This window comes from Oncorhynchus kisutch, linkage group LG15, assembly GCF_002021735.2.
Source record: "Oncorhynchus kisutch isolate 150728-3 linkage group LG15, Okis_V2, whole genome shotgun sequence".
NCBI lineage: Eukaryota > Metazoa > Chordata > Actinopteri > Salmoniformes > Salmonidae > Oncorhynchus > Oncorhynchus kisutch.
Genome location: NC_034188.2, coordinates 72,251,980 through 72,276,752, shown reverse-complemented (window position 1 = coordinate 72,276,752; position 24,773 = coordinate 72,251,980). Strand labels below are relative to the sequence as shown.

The 24,773-nt window shown below is 42.1% G+C and overlaps 1 protein-coding gene across 6 annotated transcripts in view; it reads right to left on the bottom strand.

Annotated features, from left to right (window-relative positions):
- The window catches only part of LOC109905832 (RNA-binding protein Musashi homolog 2), a 369,667-nt gene that overhangs the window by 5,570 nt on the left and 339,324 nt on the right, over positions 1-24,773 (bottom strand). For 3 of the 6 annotated variants that reach the window (XM_031791053.1, XM_031791054.1, XM_031791055.1), the window contains exon 12: positions 12,170-12,367. In XM_031791053.1, the coding sequence (XP_031646913.1) occupies positions 12,170-12,367 (198 nt within the window). Of the gene's footprint in view, positions 1-1,910; positions 1,988-5,354; positions 5,425-5,519; positions 5,675-12,169; positions 12,368-24,773 lie in introns of all 6 variants that reach the window. The other 3 variants (XM_031791050.1, XM_031791052.1, XM_031791051.1) reach the window with 2 other exon arrangements.

Sequence of the window (24,773 nt, the reverse complement as noted above, 5' to 3'; positions counted from 1 at the left end):
GAGGGGCAGCAGGCATGGACAGGACATCACTCCCATGTTAGTCTACAGTACATACAGCATGCACAGAGACAAGCAGTACCACCCAGCTACCAGTTAGATGAGGTTTTTTTTTTTTTTTAAAGCAGGTTTACAGAAAACTGCCCGTTACTCTGTTGCCTTCTCTGATGGCTTCCACTGTGCTGTCTGGCCCTGTGTTTTTATACTGAACAAAAATATAAACGCAACATGCAACAATTTCAAAGATTACAGTTCATATAAGGATATCAATCAATTGAAATAATTTCATTACGCCCTAATCTATGGATTTCACATGACTGGGCAGGTCCATTGATGGGCCTGGGAGGGCATAGGTCCACCCACTGGGGAGCCCACTGGGGAGCCAGAGTTTTTCCCGACAACAGGGCTTCATTACATACATAAATACTCCTCTGCACAACTTTACATGTTGTATTTATATTTTTGCTCAGTGTTTATACACTAGCAGTGAATTTCAACAACAAATGCTAATTGTTGTACAAAATGTACATCTCCCAGACCCATGGTGATCTATTTCAGACAGAAATACATACGGTGAAAACTAGAGAAACAGATGACTACATCTGCGTCGTCATTCCATTTCACAGCAACACACGATAGGACACAAGGTGCTATACTAAATCAGCTGTGACACCATGCAGTCACTCCCACCATGCAGTCACTCCCACCAGTCTGACACATCTGTCCAACAGAGGGTTTTATGAATAAGACTCAAGAGGAGAGCTGGACTGGGGTGTCTCTGTCTGGGTTGATCAAACTCCACACAAAGCTGACTGCTTAAGAATGAAACTTGAAGTGGTGTACTGGACTGTTGCTGCTGAGTAGCTGCAGTGACTAACACTGCCCTAAGGCAAAGATTCTCACTGTAGAGACATACACACTCTCAGAGTACAAACATGCAAGCACACTCACACTCCACTCGCCACTCTCATACTGTACTCAAATTGCTCACAAATGCACTTTATACACACACACGTTCGCTGATGTGGCTTCTAAATGGCTTATAAACAGTCAGACAGTTATGTTTGGAGGTTTGTTTTCATAAAGTTGCTCAATAAACTGCGGCGTTGAGGGTAGAGATGTGGTCTCCAGAGGAAGAAATTACCCAAAGGTGAACAACTGCACAGATCCAGCTCCGCCTCACTCTCAACTCACGCTCCAGACCAGTGTCCATATACAGTAGCACGTCAAATAATATATATAATAACATGCCATTTAGCAGACACTTTTATCCAAAGTGACTTACAGTCATGCGTACATTTTACTTATAGGTGGCCTTGAGAATTGAACCCACAACCCCGGCAGTGCAAGTGCAACTGAGCCATACAGGACCACAAGAAACTGGAGTCTGTTCCCTGAATAGCCAAGGCCAACCCACCACACAATATATGACTTGGTTATGACTCTTGGTTGATTGCTGAATTCCAGTGGAAAGCTAGCTACATTAAATCGGTAACACAAGAGAAGGCAACAGTGAGGAAAGCAACTGCAGAGTTTGCATACACCCAGAACACCTTTCCTTTACAGAATACTATCATATTTTATTTGAACAGAATGCATGCTTAGTCTTCTAGAAACAGGGTAACAAAGTGACAATAATGGGGGAAATAGTGTCGGGGCGTTGCAAGTTAGATATGTGCATTTCACCATCTCGGTGGTTTCACAATGGAAAATGACAAACATTCACTTTTTAAAGGGTTTCAATATACAAATCCAAATACACCAAATAAGAATGCAGACATGTAAGCAAAGTGTAGAAACCCTGTAAAAAGTGTTTTCTTGTTTTTTGAGGGGGAGGATCTAAATCAGACAGAAAGGGAAAGAAAATATAAAAGGAAAAAGACTAAAACATTATAGAAATGACATAATAATACCTTAAATGAGATGGCAACCAACCACCTGTTAGGTTTCAATGGTATCCATTTGTAAAAGCGGTTGCAATCAACGGCCCCTAAAAGTGTACAGTTAGTACCTGTGTCAGTATGCATTTCAGGGAAAAGGCTAAAAAGAAACCTATTACTGGTGAGTATATTTTATTCATAGGATGTGCTGCCAGCATGAATGGAAATGTATCTCGTTCATTTCCTCAAGTCAAGTTCGTTTTAGCCATCGGAACAGCATTTAGGCCCCAATTTGGTTCTTTAATTTTGAATGTGGAAAATGGCCACACAGAGGTGGGTCTCAGGTAGTCCCATTGTGGTGCTGCCAACCTGTCTGTGTCCTAGAGCAGAGCTCTCTTTATGGGCAGCATAAATTAAATCAAACTATTTCTAAAGAGTCATGGACATGGAAACCGAAGAGGACGGTACCGATGGGGTACATACTAAGAATGTATTTTTATTTGATAAGAAGCAGTGATTAAAACCAATTGAATTCTGCAGCGATGGACAGCAGTAGTAATTGGAATCACACTTACTGAATTCACCAACAATAAGGATCCATTATAGCCATTTACTGCATTCACCACCAATAAGGATCCATTATAGAGATTTGGATAACTTGCTCGACAATAAGGGGCTAATGCTGGCTAAAGCAGGAGACTAATGTTGTTAACTTCAGATGTCTAAGTGTACTGTGTATGTATTGTGTGAACAAGGTTTTGTTAAGAAAGCATGGATCAGTAGAACTCAAATGTAATCACATTCATGCAACCACAAAAAATATGAATCACCAGCAGAATCACAACACGTGCAAAAATAACTTCAGCAATTACAGTGGGGAGAACAAGTATTTGATACACTGACGATTTTGCAGGTTTTCCTACTTACAAAGCATGTAGAGGTCTGTCATTTGTAAAAGCTCTATTTTTGTCTCAACAGACCACATGACCCTCTCCCATTCCTCCTCTGGGTCATCCAGATGGTCATTGGCAAACTTCAGACGGGCCTGGACATGCACTGGCTTGAGTAGGGGGACCTTGCGTGCGCAGCAGGATTTTAATCCATGACGGCGTAGTGTGTTACTAATGGTTTTCTTTGAGACTGTGGTCTCAGCTCTCTTCAGGTCATTGACCAGGTCCTGCCGTGTAGTTCTGGGCTGATCCCTCACCTTCCTCATGATCATTCATGCTCCACGAGGTGAGATCTTGCATGGAGCCCCAGACAGAGGGCGATTGAGCATCATCTTGAACTTCTTACATTTTCTAATAATTGCACCAACAGTTGTTGCTTTCTCACCAAGCTGCTTGCCTATAGTACTGTAGCCCACCCATCCTGGTGCAGGTCTACAATTTTACCCCTGATGTCCTTACCCAGCTCTCTGGTCTTGGCCATTGTGGAGAGGTTGGAGTCTGTTTGAGTGTGTGGACAGGTGTCTTTTATACAGGTAACAAGTTCAGAGACGTGCAGTTGATACAGGTAATGAGTGGAGAACAGGAGGGCTTCTTAAAGAAAAACGAACAGGTCTGTGAGAGCCGGAATTCTTACTGGTTGGTAGGTGATCAAATACTTATGTCATGCAATAAAATGCAAATTAATTACTTAAAAATCATACAATGTGATTTTCTGGATTTTTGTTTTAGATTCCGTCTCTCACAGTTGAAGTGTACCTATGATAAAAATTACAGACCTCTACATGCTTTGTAAGTAGGAAAACCTGCAAAATCGGCAGTGTTTCAAATACTTGTTCTCCCCACTGTATATTAAGGATGGAAAGAATGGAAACGGAAGTACTCCTCCAAAGCGAATGTATTACCCAACCCATTACCCATTGCCCAACCCATTACCCATTACCTAACCCATTTCCCAACCCATTACCCATTACCCAACCCAACCCGACCCATTACCCAACCCGACCCATTACCCAACCCAACGTGTCACCCAACCCATCCCAACCCAATGTGTCACCCAACCCATTACCCAACCCAATGTGTCACCCAACCCAACCCATTACCCAACCCATTACCCAACGTGTCACCCAACCCATTATGTAGCTGAAACTGTGAACTTCAACAGCCAATGTCCAAAAAATTAAATATGTGTCGCTACATAAGACAATCATAAGAACTGAGCTTGAAGAGAAAAATATCAGCTATTTCATTCTATGTAGGTTGGGATAGCCATATATAGCAACAGCATGAAATATTTCTGACTAGGGATTTTGAGTGCCAACGGTGCCTGTCATTTCTGAAATATAGACAAGATCTTCAACCTACATTTCCCTTATTGAGGGTGAAACTGTCTCTCAAAGTCAAGTGGAAGGTGACATTCCATTCCGATTCTGAACGATGGTTCAGCAGTTAGCTCATCTAATGAAAGCCCTCTCTGTTTGCAGAGTGGTGCTTTATGTGCCGACATGGTTCCTTTAAAATGTCTCTAACATGCTAGGAATGCACCGGAAGACAAGGTGTTCAGTGGGCCAAACATACAAAAAGTCTTCTTCAGTTTTCAGCACACCTTGATGTTGCATTTTGGACAGGAGTTCAAATAGGGAGAACTGTATTAATTATCGGTGTGGCAGAGTACAAGGCTTTTAGTTACTCATCCATTTTAGTTGGAGCAGATTTTTCTCTGTGCTTTTTCCTAAGCTGGCTAAAATCCATCAATACCCTCATCAAAGGTTCCAGACTGAAGCATCCAACAGGGATAATGAATGTCAGTGTCTTCAAAGGACATGGAGAAATTATTCTTACGACAGTGGTTTAACGCACAAGGGGTTATTATTGTTGTATTGATTTACATAATGCACTTTGAATGAGGACCCTTTCAAAGGCTAGCCCTGGAATTCGTCTGGTGTGAGTCTACTCAAATCAGGAGTCACCACCACTGAAAAGGTGAAACAAAATAACTAATTGCAGGATTTCTTGACCTTCTGGCTGGCGCATGAACAGAAGTACACTGACACGTCAGAGGTGATGACAGGCCGTACAAGTTCACAGTTTGTTTTAACGTTACTGCAGCTGACAGAAAAAATGAAATGTGTGAATGAGGACGAAATGTTGGTAATATACACAATCACACAGACCCAACCACGCGCCTGAGCACCTGTCTAACACTTGTGCCTTATTTGATGTTTAGATGGCAAACATTCTCACTGCATTGCAGGCACATATGCATTGTAAAGCTTTAATAGGCCTAAACTCTGGCACAGTGACACTGAACACACTGATTATGCCTGCATTATTGTTTGACTAAAGTGGAACAGAGTGACCAGTAGAACTTTGATTCACAGAGATTGTAATCTGATGAAAGTTTACATGACGCCATCACGTTCACATACAGTAAGCACTACTTAATCTACAGCTCTCGTCTGATATACATTATACATTTAGCATAACAAACGGAAGAGCGCACAAGACATCTGTAGCATAATGAGCATACCTATCTCTTTTGTGGATAGAAATCATATCCTTCAGACTGATGAAATATCCTGACGATGAGTTGAAATGAGCTGAGAGAGTGAACAAGGAATATAGTTGACAGCACAAAGAAGATGAAGGCGGTATTGGACGAGGTGAACGAGTTGCTGGAGTAAGCTATACTTACAGCAATGCTGTGGCCGAAGCCAGAGCCAGGCTGTGGGCTAGCAGCACTAATGTAGTTACCCACACCGGAGTCCTGGCTGGGAGTGCCATAGAGGTCAGCCACGGGCCCGGGACTGTTGGTGCCGGGGAAGGCTCCGGGCCTGGCCTGGTTGGTGCCTGACGGAGGGGGGGAAGCGGGGGCGCCAAAATTGGATGATCAACGTAGCTATTTAGGACTGGTGGTGTGCAGAGATGGATAAAAGCTAAGTTTGAAGCTGAGGCCTGGCATGCATAGTGGGAGAGACTATAAGAACACTGGTGACCTGCAAAACTACTAACCTGACCCTTAAAAAACGTTTGTATTTTTTTCATTAGTCCCATATTGATACAGTCCCAAAATGTTTTGCATGTCAGCAGTCATGTTTTAAAGATATTGGACTTTCAAGAAGCAAAGTGTCACCAGCCACATCATCATGATGATGCAAAACACCAAATTATTTTATTATTATTATTATTATTATTTGGGGGGGATTTTCCCTTTAACCAAACGTTAACCAATTCTGAAAGTAAATATCAGTTTGCAGGTCAGGAGTGTCCGTATAGCCTTTTCCATGCACAGTCAAATAAATCAAATCAAATAAAAATACTGGGATGAAAAACACAAAACACAAACCTCAATACACTACAGTCAAACAGGAAATGATAATGTCAGAGAGGAAGAAGGAAGAGTGTTTATAGTTTACGTATACATTAATTAAGCTCAATGCTTTGTTCCCCAGTTAAAATTGAATGTAACGCAAGCAGAAACATATTAATAATGTTTAAATGTGATGTTTGTATGAGGAGCCTGGTATAAACATATACAGTTACATTTTGGACACACCTACTCATTTAAGGGTTTTTCTTTATTTTTACTATTTTTTGCATTGTAGAATAATAGTGAAGACATCAAAACTATGAAATAACACATGAATCATGTAGTAACCAAAAAAGTGTTCAAATAATCAAATAGTATTTTATATTTGAGATTCTTCCAAGTAGCCACCCTTTGCCTTGATGGCAGCTTTGCACACTCTTGGCATTCTCTCCACCAGCTTCATGAGGTAGTCACCTGGAATGCATTTAAATTAACAGGTGTGTCTTGTTAAAAGTTCATTTGTGGAATCTCTTTCCTTCTTAATGTGTTTGAGCCAACCAGTTGTGTTGTGACAAGGTGGGGGTGGTATACAGAAGATAGCCCTATTTGGTAAAAGACCAAGTCCATTTTATGGCAAGAACAGCTCAAATAAGCAACAACAAAAATGACAGTCCATCATTACTTTAAGACGTGAAGGTCAGTCAACACGGAACATTTCAAGAACTTTGAAAGTTTCTTCAAGTGCAGTCGCAAAAACAATCAAGCGCTATGATGAAACTGGTTCTCATGAGGACCGCCACACGAAAGGAAGACCCAGAGTTAGATCTGCTGCAAAGGATAAGTTCATTAGTTATTAGTTAGTTAGTTCATTAGTTTCAGAGGAGACCGCGTGAATCAGGCCTTTGTGGTCGAATTGCTGCAAAGAAACCACTACTAAAGGACACCAATAAGAAGAAGAGACTTGCTTGGGCCAAGAAACACAAGCAATGGACATTAGACCGGTGAAAATCTGTACAAATGTGAGATTTTTGGTTCCAACCGCCATGTCTTTGTGAGACGTAGAATAGGTGAACAGATGATCTACGCATGTGTAGTTCCCACCGTGAAGCATGGAGGAAGAGGTGTGATGGTGTGGGGGTGCTTTGCTGGTGACACTGTCAGTGATTTATTTAGAATTCTAGGGACACTTAACCAGCAGATCTAACACAGCATTATGCAGCAATACACCATCCCATCTGATTTGGGCTTAGTGGGACTATCATTTGTTTTTCAACAGGACAATGATCCAACACACCTCCAGGCTGTGTAAGGGCTATTCGACCAAGAAGGAGAGTGATGGAGTGCTGCATTAGATGACCTGGCCTCCACAATCACCTGACCTCAATCCAATTGAGATGGTTTGGGATGAGTTGGACCGCAGACTGAAGGAAAAGCAGCCAACAAGTGCTCAGCATCAAGTGCTCAGCATCAAGTGCTCAGCATCAAGTGCTCAGTATCAAGGCAAAGGGTGGCTACTTTGAAGAATCTAAAATCTAAAATATGTTTTGATTTGTTTAAAATGTTTTGGTTACTACATGATTCCATATGTGTTATTTCATAGTTTTGATGTCTTCACTATTGTTCTACAATGCAGAAAATAGTCCAAACAAAGAAGAACCCTTGAATGAGTCAGTGTGTCTAAACTTTTGACTGGTACTATACATATGCAAAATGTATACATATTCTACAAGCCATCTGACCAGCTCCAACTAAACACGGTTTTAAAAGACGACTAATTCAGGATGCTCATGCATGACCAGTTTTCTACTTTTACGTACTCTAAGCATTCGTATTCCATGCAAACGACAAAATAGCGTAGATTTAAGACAGTGCAAGAGCTGTTCTATAAAGGGAAGATATGAAGGCTATCTCTCTACACAGCAGCTGAAGGAGCTCATCTCAAGATCCTATAGGATGAAAAAGTGAGCTGTCTCTTTGCGGTTCCCTCTCCTTATCACTTTTTTTTTTTTTTTTTTTTTATTTTTTTTAACATCTCTCCGTCTAGCGCTGCGTTGTGCGTCCGCCAGCGTCAAATATGACTGCCCGTTCATGAATCCCACTTTCATACAATAAATTGCTGCAGGGATTTGGGCACAACACCCCCTATCTAATCAACACCTGTCGCTAGGAGAGGCCCTCTCTCTCTCCTCCTTTAAATATATGATGGTGATTATCTTTCCCTTAGTGCCAGGGGTATCAGGCCTAGCTGGTGCCTGACAGCCAGGAAATTACACAGGGTGTCCTGGGTAATGCCTGCTAAAAGACTGCATCATTGAGTCACATTTCCACAGCAGCCTCCCACCAAGCCCAGCCGGCCCTTCCGCATAGAGCGAGAGAGAGAGAGGGAGCACATTAAAGAGCAGAGAAATGGACCCCACCACCCGCACTCTGCATATCAGAGCTCATCCAGAGAGAAAGAGAGAGAGAGAGAGAGAAGAGAGTGAGAGAGAAGAGAGCTTGAGAGAGAGACAGAGAGAAGAGAGCGAGAGAGAGAGAAAAGAGCGAGAGGGAGAGAAAAGAACGAGAGAGAGAGAGAAAGAGAGAAAGAAGAGAGAGGGAAAAGAGAGAGAAGAGAGCGAGAGAGAAAAGAGCGAGAGAGAAGAGTGAGCAAGAGAGAAGAGAGCGAGTGGAGAGAGAAGAGAGAGAGAGAAGAGAGCAAGAAGAGAGAGAGAAGAGAAAAGAGAGAACATTTAGAGAGTGAGAAGAAAGCCGAGAAGAGAGCGAGGAGAGGAGAGAGAAAATAGAAAAAAAAGATATATATATATAGAGAGAGAGAGAGAGAGAGAGCGAGAGAAAATAGAGAGAGAAGAGAGTGAGAAGAGAGGAGAGTGAAAATAGAGAGAGAAGAGAGTGAGAGAGAGAGAAGAGAGAGAGAGAGAGAAGAGAAAGCGAGAGAGAGAGAGAAGAGAGAGAGAGAAGATAGAGAGAAGAGAGAGTGTGTGTGTGTTTAATGTATGACGGGCAGGGAAGATAGACAGCCACTATAACCAACTGACGAAAGTCTGAACAGCCAATCTAGATGACCTTGGCAGTGTATGTGAGGAAAACTACGGCTATAAAGCGAGAGGGGCAAAGAGAGCTAGACAGAATCTTTTGAAAAGTAGAACACGACGCCGGGGAGAAATCCCAGACCAATAGTAATGGCAATGAAGAAATGAGAGAGCAGGAAATAAAAAAGAAAAGGGGAAGTAGAGGAACCATGGGGTTGGCTTAAATTGCTCTAATTGTTGTCTAGACTACTTGAGCCATTGCTGCTGTCAGCTCAGCACCAGGTGACCCTCTGTTTTAGTGTGTTGAAAAGACAAATTAAAATAAATAAAAACAAGAGCAGATATTCAAATTAAAAAATCCGGGGAACCTCGGGCCCCCATGGCGAGGTCTGCTCATTTTTCTCTCCGAGCGCCGCTCAGTGACACTCCTATTAATAAAGGAATATTAAATCAGTTTTCCACTGCAGCTGGAAGCTTTTGCTTGGTGCGGATGTGGATTGAAAGGGAGGTCTATTAATGCGCTTGATCTGAAGACTCGTGAGGGTAAGGGTTATTAAAACCAGCTCAAGAAAGGAGACAGTCTAGATGAGAATGGAGGAGGATTTAGCCACACATTGTAATACGTGTCAAAATGAAATCTCAGTATAAACTAAGTGGGCTACACTATACAGATACACCTATACAGATACACCTATACAGATCACCATAGATGATTGGATTGTGAAAGATGTTGTAAGGGGTAACTGTGCTCTCATAAAAGTGTTGTATGATAAAAAATAAAAAAACACAATATTAGCTATGGATATCACTGTTTGGGAGCAGAAAAGGCATTTACACACACACACACACACACACACACACACACACACACACACACACACACACACACACACACACACACACACACACACACACACACACACACACACACACACACACACACACACACACACACACACACACACACACACACATACACACATCAAATATTTCTTTCTCCCTCTAACAGGAGCGGATTAAATAATGAAATGATAAAGATAGAGTAGCCTCATTGTGAGGGAGAAATAAACAACTTCTCAGAGTGACATTGCTGCTTAGTGACCCAGTCCTGACATGGCTGTTTTACCCACTCTATCTCTGTTTATACAGCAGGCTAGATTCCTCATAATTGCTAGACTTTGCTGAACTGCACATCCCCCTGGCCGTTCCCATGTTGAACAGGATTTACAGTATTTAAACCCCACTGTCAGCCCCACTAATAACTACACATGACTTACACTCATTGGAGCACAGTTGTGGGGTTAGAACACTTGGTGATTTAAAAATAATCTCATTGCAATAAAATGTCCAGCACTTTCTGCTCCAGTCTAGATTTATCCAAGGAAATATGGCTTTAAGGGACCAACAAAAGAAGTGGAAAAAGAAGAGTAAGGTGTGTGTTTCTGAAAGGCTAGATCATTCAGACTGGCTGTGCATGAGCTATGATAACAGTAGCCCATTCAATTCTTTGTTTCTTCTTTCCTCATAAAATATATTACATTCCAGCAACAAAACATTATCTGGAAAGATAATGTAAAGCCAACAGGAATAATTTGCCACAGAACTTTTGCTCAACTTATCCATGATGATATTCACTATAGTCAAATACAAGCATTGGGAGCTCAATTTGTGGTCACTCGTTCTGTATGACAAATTCCTCATCAAGTTCCCTCTCTTACTTAAATTAGCAGTCTAAAAACATATAAATGATGGTTCATCACCTTATATGAAAAAGTAATGCACTGTACCAACAAACAAGATGCATTGTGGGTAAGCAAGGGATGGAGATCAATATTTGAAGGGTGCGATAAGAAAAAGTAATATTGACCTTGCTATATCTTAAACAAAAACCGGTCCTAACAATGACACTACTGTAATGTATGCTGAACTGAACATGGAAAATAGGTACACATGTTTGCCTACAGTACATTAGGTCACCATCACTGTGTGAAAAAAGAACGGGGAGTCTGTCTTTCAGTCAGTCAACAGACAGCCATTAGCCATGTATACATACATATTAAACTAAACATATCCTGATGTTATTTCCAAAATCAGTGTTATGAGAGGCATGCAGGGCAGAGCAGGCAACCCGCCAGGGGTGTTACACTACAGTACACAGTGCATCATATTCCTTTGATGGTTATTGTTTCCCTCTCTGTCTCTATAAACACCTTTATTTTCTCTCTTCATCACGCTCTTTTACACTCTCTCTCTCTCTCTCTCTTTTACTTGCTTAATCGCTCTCTCACACTCTCTGTTTTACACTCTCGCTCTCTCTCTCTTTTACACTCTCACACTCTCTTTTACACTCTCACTCTCTCTCTCTTTTACACTCTCACTCTCTCTTTTACACTCTCACTCTCTTTTACACACTCTCGCTCTCTCTCTTTTACATTCTCACTCACTCTCTCTTTTACACTCTCACACTCTTTTACACTCTCACTCTCTCTCTATCTTTTACACACTCTTGCTCTCTCTCTTTTACATTCTCACTCTCTCTTTTACACTCTCACTCTCTCTTTGACACTCTCACTCTCTCTCTCTTTTACACTCTCACTCTCTCTCTTTTACACGCTCACTCTCTCTCTCTTACACTCTCACTCTCTCTCTCTTTTACACATTCTCGCTCTCTCTCTTTTACATTCTCACTCTCTCTCTACACTCTCACTCTCTTTTACACTCTCGCTCTCTCTCTCTTTTACATTCTCACTCTCTCTCTCTTTTACACTCACTCTCTCTTTTACACTCTCTCTTTTACATTCTCACTCTCTCTTTTACACTCTTTCTTTCTCTCTCTCTCTCTCTCTCTCTCTCTCTCTCACACACACACACACACACACACACACACACACACACACACACACACACACACACACACACAATAGCCTTCTGATACTTCCTAACTAGGGTTCATGAATCTGAATGGCATCATTGACTAATTGAAGGAGACGTTAGCGGGGTACACACCTGGGCTCTTAAAGGGGTCCGGGCTGTGCTGCAGGTGGTGCTGGAGGGGGGAGTTGCAGGCGGAGGTGGCATGATGCTCACTGTGCTGCAGCATCTGAGCAGCATGGGGCCCCAGGGAGCCAAAGTCGGCAAAGGAGCAGGGCGGCCCCCGCAGGTCACTGGGCCCGGCCCCGGAATAGAACCCATAATCTGGGAACCCTGAGAGATAAGAGTATAGTATAGGGAGGGAGGGAGGGAGGGAGGGAGGGAGGGAGGGAGGGAGGGAGGGAGGGAGGGAGGGAGGGAGGGACGCATGTCCATCATCTTGGAAACATTTGACACAGTACTATAGTAACGTAATGGCTTTTTTTGTTTGTTATTGTATTGCTATGTTGTTGTTGTTGTTTTTCTGAATGGCATTGTGGTGTGGTACAGAGGAAGGCAAACTACAGCAAACATCCATGATGCTTCCCCCCACTACCCACCACCCCCCAGCTGCCCCACTGGCAGTGTGTGTGTGTGTGTGTGTAATGTGGTATGAGAGACTGGGTACAGGGGCACTACATTACACACACACCAGCCCTGCTCCCTAACACAAGTGTAGCTGATGTGGCCTCAGGCTAAAAATGATGGTCAAATAAAATCTTTAGCAGAACTTACAACAGGTCAGTTCATGTAATCTTCACTTTCTCGCTTCAAAACACACACACACATAATAACTGTGTGAAATACACACACTAAGAGCTCAAGAGTGAAAAATAACCAAAATGAGATTCTCCTAAAATAAGCGGGAGAATGATGAAGGAAAATCTATTATTCATGTTTGGGCTTCTGCTCATAAATCAATATGATTAGAACAGCAATTCCTCATTCATTTTAGATTTGACACAGGCAAGATTCCACAATGTACTGGACTACTGAGGTGGCAGAGAGGAGAAACAGACACAAGGCATCTGTTAACTATAAAGCTTATGTCCCCACAGCCCCGTACTGTTGACACTCAGCACATTCACAGAGAGCTGCATTATCTGTGTAAATGGACTGTACTGTACTGTAAAATAATATTATCCTTTTGTGTTTTTATATTCATTTAGTTTAGTTTCAGTTAGTTTTCAGACCTGATTTGCTAGTTTTTATTTAGTTATAGTTGTATACAAATATTTCATTTTGATATTATTTTGTTTCAAAAAATTGTGTCACTTTCATAGGGTATACATCAGGGGTGTGTTTAGCAGGACGCAACGTTTTGGAATGTTCAGATAGAAATAGCCTATGTAGAACAAACATGCCTATTTGACATGTAGAATAAGGAATCACATCAGCTCTATTCATGGCATTTCTATCTGCAACGTTCAAGACTGTTTGGCAACTAAACATGGCAAAGGTCTTGTGTCAGTCATTAGATTAGGTTTAAATGATGAAGTAAATCTCAATGTGACTTGGATTTAAAAGGAATAGTACAGACTGGTACAAAAAAATATGGTGGAAGGAAACTCTCTCTCGCCCAAGTTTACACCAATACAATACTTTTAAACTTTAGTATGTAAGAAGAATCAAGTTAGCTACCTAGCTGATTTTGTTAGCTAGTGACAGCTGGTGATAGTGATGCACAAGTTAGGCTTATTTAAATATTGCCATCAACAGGCAGCATTTGCCTGCCATTTAGTACTTGAAAACCCCACTAGATTGTTGGCCAACACTTAGAATTTTATTTAACTCAAATTCATGGTGGTTTTATTTTATTTTAGTTAGTTTTGGAGTAAAATAGAATAGTTTCAGTATTTTTTTCCAAACATGTTTATTAATCAAATACTCAGTGGCGACCCATCATTCAGGGAATTTTGAGCCCCACTTGTTTAGCAAAAATATATATATATATATATTATATACAGTACCAAGTCAAAAGTTGACACTTTATATTTTTGACTATTTTCTACATAGTATATGTAATAAGGCATCAAAACTATGAAATAACACATATGGAATCATGTAGTAACCAAAAGTCAAATCAAAATATATTTGATATTCTTCAAAGTAGCCACCCGTTGCCTTGATTACAGCTTTGCACACCCCCTGTATATAGCCTTGTTACTGTTATTTTATTGTTACTCTTTAAATCTTTGTTATTTTTCTATTTTCATTTTTATGTATTTATTGTTTACTTCAGTTTATTTAGAAACTACTTTCTTAACACTTATTGTTTCTTAAAACGGCATTGTTGGTTAAGGGCTAGCAAGTAAGCATTTCACTGTAAGTACTAAACCTGAGACAAATAACATTTGATTTGATTTGTTGCCAGTGGCGACCCGTCATTCAGAGCAGGTGGATTTGTGTTGTCAGTGGCGACCTGTCATTCAGAGCAGGTGGATTTGTGTTGTCAGTGGCGACCCGTCATTCAGAGCAGGTGGATTTGTGTTGTCAGTGGCGACCTGTCATTCAGAGCAGGTGGATTTGTGTTGTCAGTGGGGACCCGTCATTCAGAGCAGGTGGATTTGTGTTGTCAGTGGCGACCTGTCATTCAGAGCAGGTGGATTTGTGTTGTCAGTGGCGACCTGTCATTCAGAGCAGGTGGATTTGTGTTGTCAGTGGCAACCTGTCATTCAGAGCAGGTGGATTTGTGTTGTCAGTGGCGACCCGTCATTCAGAGCAGGTGGATTTGTGTTGTCAGTGGCGACCCGTCATTCAGAGCAGGTGGATTTGTGTTGTCAGAGGTGACCTGTCATTTAGAGCAGGTGGATTTGTGTTGTCAGTGGCGACCTGTCATTCAGAGCAGGAGGATTTGTGTTGTCAGTGGCGACCCGTCATTCAGAGCAGGTGGATTTGTGTTGTCAGAGGTGACCTGTCATTCAGAGCAGGTGGATTTGTGTTGTCAGTGGCGACCTGTCATTCAGAGCAGGTGTATTTGTGTTGTCAGTGGCGACCTGTCATTCAGAGCAGGTGGATTTGTGTTGTCAGTGGCGACTCGTCATTCAGAGCAGGTGGATTTGTGTTGTCAGTGGCGTTTCAGCCTAGCTCAGTGCTTTCTGTGGTGTGGCAGCCAGCAGAAAATACAGAGCTTAGGGGCTGGTAATGTTCTCTAGTTGCGCCGTGATTCGCGCAGTGTTCTGTTACTCATGGGGACACTACGTCACTGCAAAATCTACAGGGAGAGCTAGAAAATTCAAACCCCTTGGATGCTGCCATGGAGTTACATTAGAAGTGCCCATCCAAGAAGGTCATTGGTCACAGATAAAATGACGTCTAATCACGTTATATCTACTGTAGCTTTGATTGGACTGATCATGTCAGCATCATACTTAAAAAATCTTAGCTTCTTAGCTAGCAGGCTAGCAGTCATCATCATGAATCAAGTCGACAATCTACTGACAAATCCTTTTCAATCCTTGTCATATGAAGAGAAATTATGAAGAGAGATTATAGATAAAACGTATCGGTGCTCATCGGCCATTGGACATAAACATTACACAACAAGTGGGAAATCACAAATTCAACAATGAGTGGTTAAGAAGGAACCAGTGGCTAACTGCAAGCATTGCAAAGCAATCACTAACCAGCTATTCAGTGGAGTGGGTGTGTGGTCCAAATCTGGGTTTAAGGGTCTCTTTTCAAAGCATAAAAGGATAAACATTCGACATTGGCCATGCTGTCAATCCAGCATGACTTTTGCAATGTTCAAAACAACTGGAAACTCAAAACTGGGAAATCTCAGACTTCAGTGAGTTCAAGACAACTGGGAACTCTGGAAAAAAAAAGAGCTCCGACTGGGAAAATCCGTTTTGAACGGTCATCCAACTCGGAATTCCAAGTCGGGAACTTGGCCTCTTTCTAGAGCTCCGACCTGAAGATCACTTACGTCATGATTCAACCCTGTTTTTTCCACCAGAGTACCCAGATGTCTTGAAAGCACCATAAATTAAGAGAATGCCAGACTTTGATGATAAAGTTTGATGACGAAATTTGCCCACGAAGGACAGCCGCGCCACCTTCCTGTTCAAGTGAGCACAGCACAACAAGATGAGTCCAAAAATGTCTTGTATGCTGTTGCATAAATGATGTAATATGCCAGGGAGATATGTATACTTAGCTAACAAAGTAAACTTGTGAATCACCCTAGAAATTTGGTCCCTTTTCACCTCATAACTTAGCCCATTGTTCTAACTTGGTTGTGCACATGTAGCCTATTTTAGAGAAATGTCATCATTGAACATTGTAAGAGATTTCATTGTCTGCTTATATGCCCCCTTTATTTATCTCACAGTTCTGACTTGGTGTACAGGGAGAATACTGTAAGAACAGCCCATGTTCTGAATTCTGTCGCTGTACATTTCAAAAGTGCTGAACAAATAGTTATATTGACTACGTCCGTCTTAGCTCGCTCATTAATGTCTTAATCGAAATGACCGATTCCCTCTTATCCACTAGTCGTTCCCTTATGCCATAGTTTGTACATCTCAATTCTCAGTTGAAACCTCATTTGTTTAAGCAAGTCAGCCATATCAGCGTTGTTTTTTAAAAAGGCGGTAAATGAGGCTGAATGAACTGTTTTTCTGCCAGACAAGGCTCCGCTGACAGCCAGGTGTAGCAGTGGTAAGGTGTTGGGACTGCTGTTGGGACTCTGCTGATGGGACAGCTTTATGTAGGCCCTAATAGTTTGTGGGCACCATTTGTCAACGTTATAGTGCAATTAATGTATTGTTTAGTGTTGTGTAATGGCTTTTTTGGCATGCATCTAAAACATTTTTTTTTTTGCCCCACCAAGATTTACATACTAAAATTGCCACTGCAAATACTAAATAGCTTTTTATGATTTGTTATCATATTAGTTTCAGTTTACTATAATAGCCATGCTGCTTAAACACATCACTCGTGGGGTAGAACAATGTGTTGACATGGACCACAGGTCTCCTGACTCATCATGTGTTGATAAAAACCTATCTTTGCACACTGACATTACTGTACTTAGCCTACGGTACTTATCTAGCCTTTGCTTTTCAAATCCAAATGTACTCATTCACTCTACTGACTGACCAAAATAACGAAACATACTTTCACTTCATGTAAAAATAAAGAGTTTAATTGAACCTTTATTGAACTAGGCAAGTCAGTTAAGAACAAATTCTTATTTACAATGTCGGTCCTACATGTATGCAGTGAATGTCAGCCTACATGTATGCAGTGAATGTCAGCCTACATGTATGCAGTGAATGTCGGTCTACATGTATGCAGTGAATGTCGGCCTACATGTATGCAGTGAATGTCGGCCTACATGTATGCAGTGAATGTCGGCCTACATGTATGCAGTGAATGTCGGCCTACGTGTATGCAGTGAATGAAGGCCTACGTGTATGCAGTGAATGAAGGCCTACGTGTATGCAGTGAATGAAGGCCTACGTGTATGCAGTGAATGAAGGCCTACGTGTATGCAGTGAATGAAGGCCTACATGTATGCAGTGAATGTCGGCCTACAGGTATGCAGTGAATGTCGGCCTACAGGTATGCAGTGAATGTCGACCTACAGGTATGCAGTGAATGTCGGCCTACATGTATGCAGTGAATGTTGGCCTACAGGTATGCAGTGAATGAAGGCCTACAGGTATGCAGTGAATGAAGGCCTACATGTATGCAGTGAATGTCGGTCTACATGTATGCAGTGAATGTCGGCCTACATGTATGCAGTGAATGTCGGCCTACGTGTATGCAGTGAATGAAGGCCTACGTGTATGCAGTGAATGAAGGCCTACGTGTATGCAGTGAATGAAGGCCTACGTGTATGCAGTGAATGAAGGCCTACGTGTATGCAGTGAATGTCGGCCTACAGGTATGCAGTGAATGTCGGCCTACAGGTATGCAGTGAATGTCGACCTACAGGTATGCAGTGAATGTCGGCCTACATGTATGCAGTGAATGTTGGCCTACAGGTATGCAGTGAATGAAGGCCTACAGGTATGCAGTGAATGAAGGCCTACATGTATGCAGTGAATGAAGGCCTACGTGTATGCAGTGAATGTCGGCCTACAGGTATGCAGTGAACGTCGGCCTACAGGTATGCAGTGAATGTCGTGGAGAATGTTGTGTTTGTGGAGACAACAGAAGACAGATGTCTAAAAAGTTGAGGAGATGGAAGACAGAAAGAGAGAGGCGTTCAGGATGCGCTGGCCCTCTCCACTCCGCATCTCTCCAGAAGAGGGGGACGCCCACTCAAGCAAGGCGTTTTTAATCATTTAAGGAAGGGAACAAAACATACACACACACACTTAGGTTTTAATAAACGTTTTATGTGCGCGCTAATAGCCGGGTGTCCTTGAGGTTCAAAGTGATTTCTGAGCTCCCCTCTAATTAGCCGTCCCGTTCTGTTTCCTCTCTTCTTCCTAATTAGATCTTTAACAACAAACAAATGAAGACCTTTACAGAGCCATGCCACCAACACCCACATTAGTTCCCACTGAGGAGGAGGCCTCCGCCTGGCCCCTTCCCTTTGACACTCTGTTCCCCTCACAGGCCACCCGCCATGATGCCAGCCAGCAGAAGCATCCCCCTAAATACAGACTAGGGAGAACAACCTGGCAGGAATGACAGGGAGACAAATACAACATTAACACTCTTGCATGTGCGCACACACACACACTTACGGCTTTGTTTACACTGACATGGAAAATGAGTCCTTGGCTGCCGGTGTCCAGGGTGCCGTGAACGTCTCATCTAACAAAGCACGGCAAAATTACTTGTATTATTCAGGGAGATCTTGATACCATTATCTATGTGAAATGTGGACAAAAATGCAGACTACAGATTATTGATTGATTATTGTGCTAAGCTAATTCTCCTTTCTGTACATGCAAATTATTAACTTTGAGTGCGTGGAAGTGAAAAACGTAGAGGAATTGAACAGCAGCATTGGAGAGATCAAGGTTGGGACAATATTGGCAGGGCTCTGCTGTTCCTATAGCGACGCATGTCCTCTGTCTGTCTATCTGTCCATTCTGATGGAGAATGTATTTGTTTTTTATTATTATTATGTATTTGGTAGTTGTTGTCATCTATGCCTCCTTATCTATTTTTTTAAATTTGTCAAAAAAAAAGCATTTCTAATTACAGTACCTCATAAAATGAGAGAAATAACTCGATTATAACAGTTGTGTCAACTCCCAACCATCGCCCTAACATGGACAGTGTTCAGCAGCCGGTCTCTAGTACGGCCAGACAAATGTGTTGGAGCTGTGGAACATCTGCAGGGCCCCTCCCTGGCTGCAGCCTCAACACGTCCCCAGCAGCAGAGCTTACGCCTGGTGAGGCTGGGCTGACTGGAGCTCTGGAGAAGTGTTGTGTCAATGCTACTACCATTAGGGAGACCCCATCTGGGAACACCACTACAGAGCCAATGGGTGGATGACAGAGGCTAAACACAGGCTCTATCTAGTCCTCTAGTCCATTACACATAATGACATGACAGAGGCTAAACACAGGTTCTATCTAGTCCCCTAGTCCATTACACATAATGACATGACAGAGGCTAAACACAGGCTCTATGTAGTTATCTAGTTCTCTAGTCCATTACACATAATGACATGACAGAGGCTAAACACAGGCTCTATCTAGTTCTCTAGTCCCTTACACATAATGACATGACAGAGGCTAAACACAGGCTCTATCAGGTCCTCTAGTTCTCTAGTCCATTACACGTAATGACATGACAGAGGCTAAACACAGGTTCTATCTAGTCCTCTAGTCCTCTAGTCCATTACACATAACGACATGACAGAGGCTAAACACAGGCTCTATCTAGTTGTCTAGTCCATTACACATAATGACATGACAGAGGCTAAACACAGGCTCTATCTAGTTCTCTAGTCCATTACACATAATGACATGACAGAGCCTAAACACAGGCTCTATCTAGTCCTCTAGTCCATTACACATAATGACATGACAGAGCCTAAACACAGGCTCTATCTAGTTCTCTCGTCCATTACACATAATGACATGACAGAGGCTAAACACAGGCTCTATCTAGTTCTCTAGTTCTCCAGTCCATTACACATAATGACATGACAGAGGCTAAACACAGGCTCTATCTAGTTCTCTAGTCCATTACACATAATGACATGACAGAGGCTAAAGTCAGGCTCTATCTAGTCCTCTAGTCCTCTAGTATATTACACATAATGACACGAGAGAGGCTAAACACAGGCTCTATCTAGTCCTCTAGTCCATTACACATACAGTGCCTTGCGAAAGTATTCGGCCCCCTTGAACTTTGCGACCTTTTGCCACATTTCAGGCTTCAAACATAAAGATATAAAACTGTATTTTTTTGTGAAGAATCAACAACAAGTGGGACACAATCATGAAGTGGAACGACATTTATTGGATATTTCAAACTTTTTTAACAAATCAAAAACTGAAAAATTGGGCGTGCAAAATTATTCAGCCCCCTTAAGTTAATACTTTGTAGCGCCACCTTTTGCTGCGATTACAGCTGTAAGTCGCTTGGGGTATGTCTCTATCAGTTTTGCACATCGAGAGACTGAAATTTTTTCCCATTCCTCCTTGCAAAACAGCTCGAGCTCAGTGAGGTTGGATGGAGAGCATTTGTGAACAGCAGTTTTCAGTTCTTTCCACAGATTCTCGATTGGATTCAGGTCTGGACTTTGACTTGGCCATTCTAACACCTGGATATGTTTATTTTTGAACCATTCCATTGTAGATGTTGCTTTATGTTTTGGATCATTGTCTTGTTGGAAGACAAATCTCCGTCCCAGTCTCAGGTCTTTTGCAGACTCCATCAGGTTTTCTTCCAGAATGGTCCTGTATTTGGCTCCATCCATCTTCCCATCAATTTTAACCATCTTCCCTGTCCCTGCTGAAGAAAAGCAGGCCCAAACCATGATGCTGCCACCACCATGTTTGACAGTGGGGATGATGTGTTCAGGGTGATGAGCTGTGTTGCTTTTACGCCAAACATAACGTTTTGCATTGTTGCCAAAAAGTTCAATTTTGGTTTCATCTGACCAGAGCACCTTCTTCCACATGTTTGGTGTGTCTCCCAGGTGGCTTGTGGCAAACTTTAAATAACACTTTTTATGGATATCTTTAAGAAATGGCTTTCTTCTTGCCACTCTTCCATAAAGGACAGATTTGTGCAATATACGACTGATTGTTGTCCTATGGACAGAGTCTCCCACCTCAGCTGTAGATCTCTGCAGTTCATCCAGAGTGATCATGGGCCTCTTGGCTGCATCTCCGATCAGTCTTCTCCTTGTATGAGCTGAAAGTTTAGAGGGATGGCCAGGTCTTGGTAGATTTGCAGTGGTCTGATACTCCTTCCATTTCAATATTATCGCTTGCACAGTGCTCCTTGGGATGTTTAAAGCTTGGGAAATCTTTTGTATCCAAATCCGGCTTTAAACTTCTTCACAGCAGTATCTCGGACATGCCTGGTGTGTTCCTTGTTCTTCATGATGCTCTATGCGCTTTTAACGGACCTCTGAGACTATCACAGTGCAGGTGCATTTATACGGAGACTTGATTACACACAGGTGGATTGTATTTATCATCATTAGTCATTTAGGTCAACATTGGATCATTCAGAGATCCTCACTGAACTTCTGGAGAGAGTTTGCTGCACTGAAAGTAAAGGGGCTGAATAATTTTGCACGCCCAATTTTTCAGTTTTTGATTTGTTAAAAAAGTTTGAAATATCCCATAAATGACGTTCCACTTCATGATTGTGTCCCACTTGTTGTTGATTCTTCACAAAAAAATACAGTTTTATATCTTTATGTTTGAAGCCTGAAATGTGGCAAAAGGTCGCAAAGTTCAAGGGGGCCGAATACTTCGCAAGGCACTGTAATGACATGACAGAGGCTAAACACATGCTCTATCTAGTTCTCTCGTCCATTACACATAATGACATGACAGAGGCTAAACTCAGGCTCTATCTAGTTCTCTAGTCCATTACACATCATGACATGACAGAGGCTAAACACAGGCTCTATCTAGTCCTCTAGTCCTCTAGTCCATTACACATAATGACACGAGAGAGGCTAAACACAGGCTCTATCTAGTCCTCTAGTCCAGTACACATAATGACATGACAGAGGCTAAACACAGGCTCTATCTAGTCCTCTAGTCCATTACACATAATGACATGACAGAGGCTAAACACAGACTCTATCTAGTCCTCTAGTTCTCTAGTCCATTACACATAATGACATGACAGAGGATAAACACAGGCTCTATCTAGTCCATTACACATAATGATATGACAGAGGCTAAACACAGGCTATATCTAGTCCTTTAGTCCTCTAGTTCTCTAGTCCATTACACATAACGACATGACAGAGGCTAAACATAGGCTCTATCTAGTTCTCTAGTCCATTACACATAATGACATGACAGAGGCTAAACACAGGCTCTACCTGGTCCTCTAGTCCATTACACATAATGACATGACAGAGGCTAAACACAGGCTCTATCTAGTTCTCCAGTCCATTACACATAATGACATGACAGAGGCTAAACACAGGCTCTATCTGGTCCTCTAGTTCTCTAGTCCATTACACATAATGACATGACAGAGGCTAAACACAGGCTCTATCTAGTTCTCTAGTCCATTACACATAATGACATGACAGAGGCTAAACACAGGCTCTATCTAGTTCTCTAGTCCATTACACATAATGACATGACAGAGGCTAAACACAGGCTCTATCTGGTCCTCTAGTTCTCTAGTCCATTACACATAATGACATGACAGAGGCTAAACACAGGCTCTATCTAGTTCTCTAGTCGATTACACAGAACGCTCCACAACATGTATCAAAGGGTACAAACATGAAACAAACCAACAACTTAATTGCACTTTTTATGAGATGTTAGGAAACATAGAAGTGATTTGTTGCTGCAGGGAATCATTGTGCTGTGCTTTCCCTTCAGTGGATGTTAATGTGAGGCCAGGAAAACCCCTAAACAATAGCGATGGCCAACAATCATTGTACACTATAGTTACATCATCACATTTAGTAACATAAGGCCACTATAGTCACCAAACACCCCCTGTGGTGTGACAACCATGATACAGTCTCCCATTTCAGTATCATCTATTAAAAACAAGAATTACAAAATAATATAGTAATAACAAACGATCGAGACTAGGTGGCCTTTCTCTCCAACATCCTGCCAAACACACACCTTCTTAATTGGGGGGCCATTACTCATCTCCACAACAAATGTGTGTGGCTCTGGGTTGCCGTGGCAACAGGATGGGGACTATATAGGCTCAGCGGAGTGGATCTTTGAGGGAGCGTTACCATTTATGATTATAATCGCCCTCCTCCTCTTCTCTTCTCCTCAGCATGCCGTGTGTATAGAGGACGGATGAAGTCCATTCTGACCACTTCCATCATGGTCATCACCATTACTGTCTGTCAAAATCACTGTCATCATCCTCTTCACAAGTCTGTTTACCAGTCTATTTATCTACATGAGCACCTCCAGTCAAGATTTTCATTTCATGTTTCAAGGGGTGATTTCAAAATTTTTGAAATGCTGGTAATGTCACGGAGAATGCTAGCATGTGCTTCCGCTTTGTGTCATGATGAATGAAAAGCCCTTTCGTTAACATGTCTGGGTCTACTGCCAAGCCTGTCTTCTAAACGTTGTGCCTAATGGAGAGAGAAACACTTAACACCTGTCCTGTCAGCAACATTATTCACACTATTTCTGTGTTGATGTTAGTGAGAAAAAACATTTAAAAAGCTCTTCCATAGAAAGATAGTGGAAGAGTTGACAAGTGGCCTGGAGGACTGGTGCCAACCTTGGAAATAACATTTCACACAATCACCTGCCTCAGGCCACACTGTCAGAGGCACTGGATCCATTTGAGAGAGCCCCAGAGTGTGTGTGTCTATTTTCTCAAACAAAACCCTGTCTCATTCAGTCACACACACTGACCTTGCAAGTACACACCTGCACACACACAAACCCATTCAGGCAGGCACCAGTGTGCACGCATGTGTAGGCACAGAGCAGTGCAGATCTCTTCAGAAAAAGTGAATAATACACTTGTCAAATGTGCTTCAAAATTAGCTTTGAATTTCAGAGCATCTGCAATTAGCTCCATTTCCACCTATGTCATTTGAAAAGATGAGGCTCTCTTTCTGTTATGCCTGAAGTGGCTTTCAGTCCCCGTCTCAAACACCATTTCTTAACCGAATAGGTGACTAATTAACAAAGGACAAGTTCTTTTCAGCCTGCGATGGCAGTTCATAAATAATTGCTAGATAATGGCTCCTCATTTTGTGCTCTGATAGGCTGGAATTATGATAGTTACTAGATTATATATTCTGTATGTTCACAGGAAGAGGAGTACTGCCATCCATCCACAGACTCAGCGCTGCAGCCCTTATATCTTCATCCAACACGCTTTCACATCCACAGACCACATACACACACAAACATACACACATATACACACACACTTTCATGCATCACAGGCAAACAAACACCATGAGAAAAGAAGGAGGACTGTTGGTAGAAAACTGTTGGTAGGGGACTGCTGGTAGAGGACTGCTGGTAGAGGACTGTTGGTAGAGGACTGCCGGTAGAGGACTGCTGGTAGAGGACT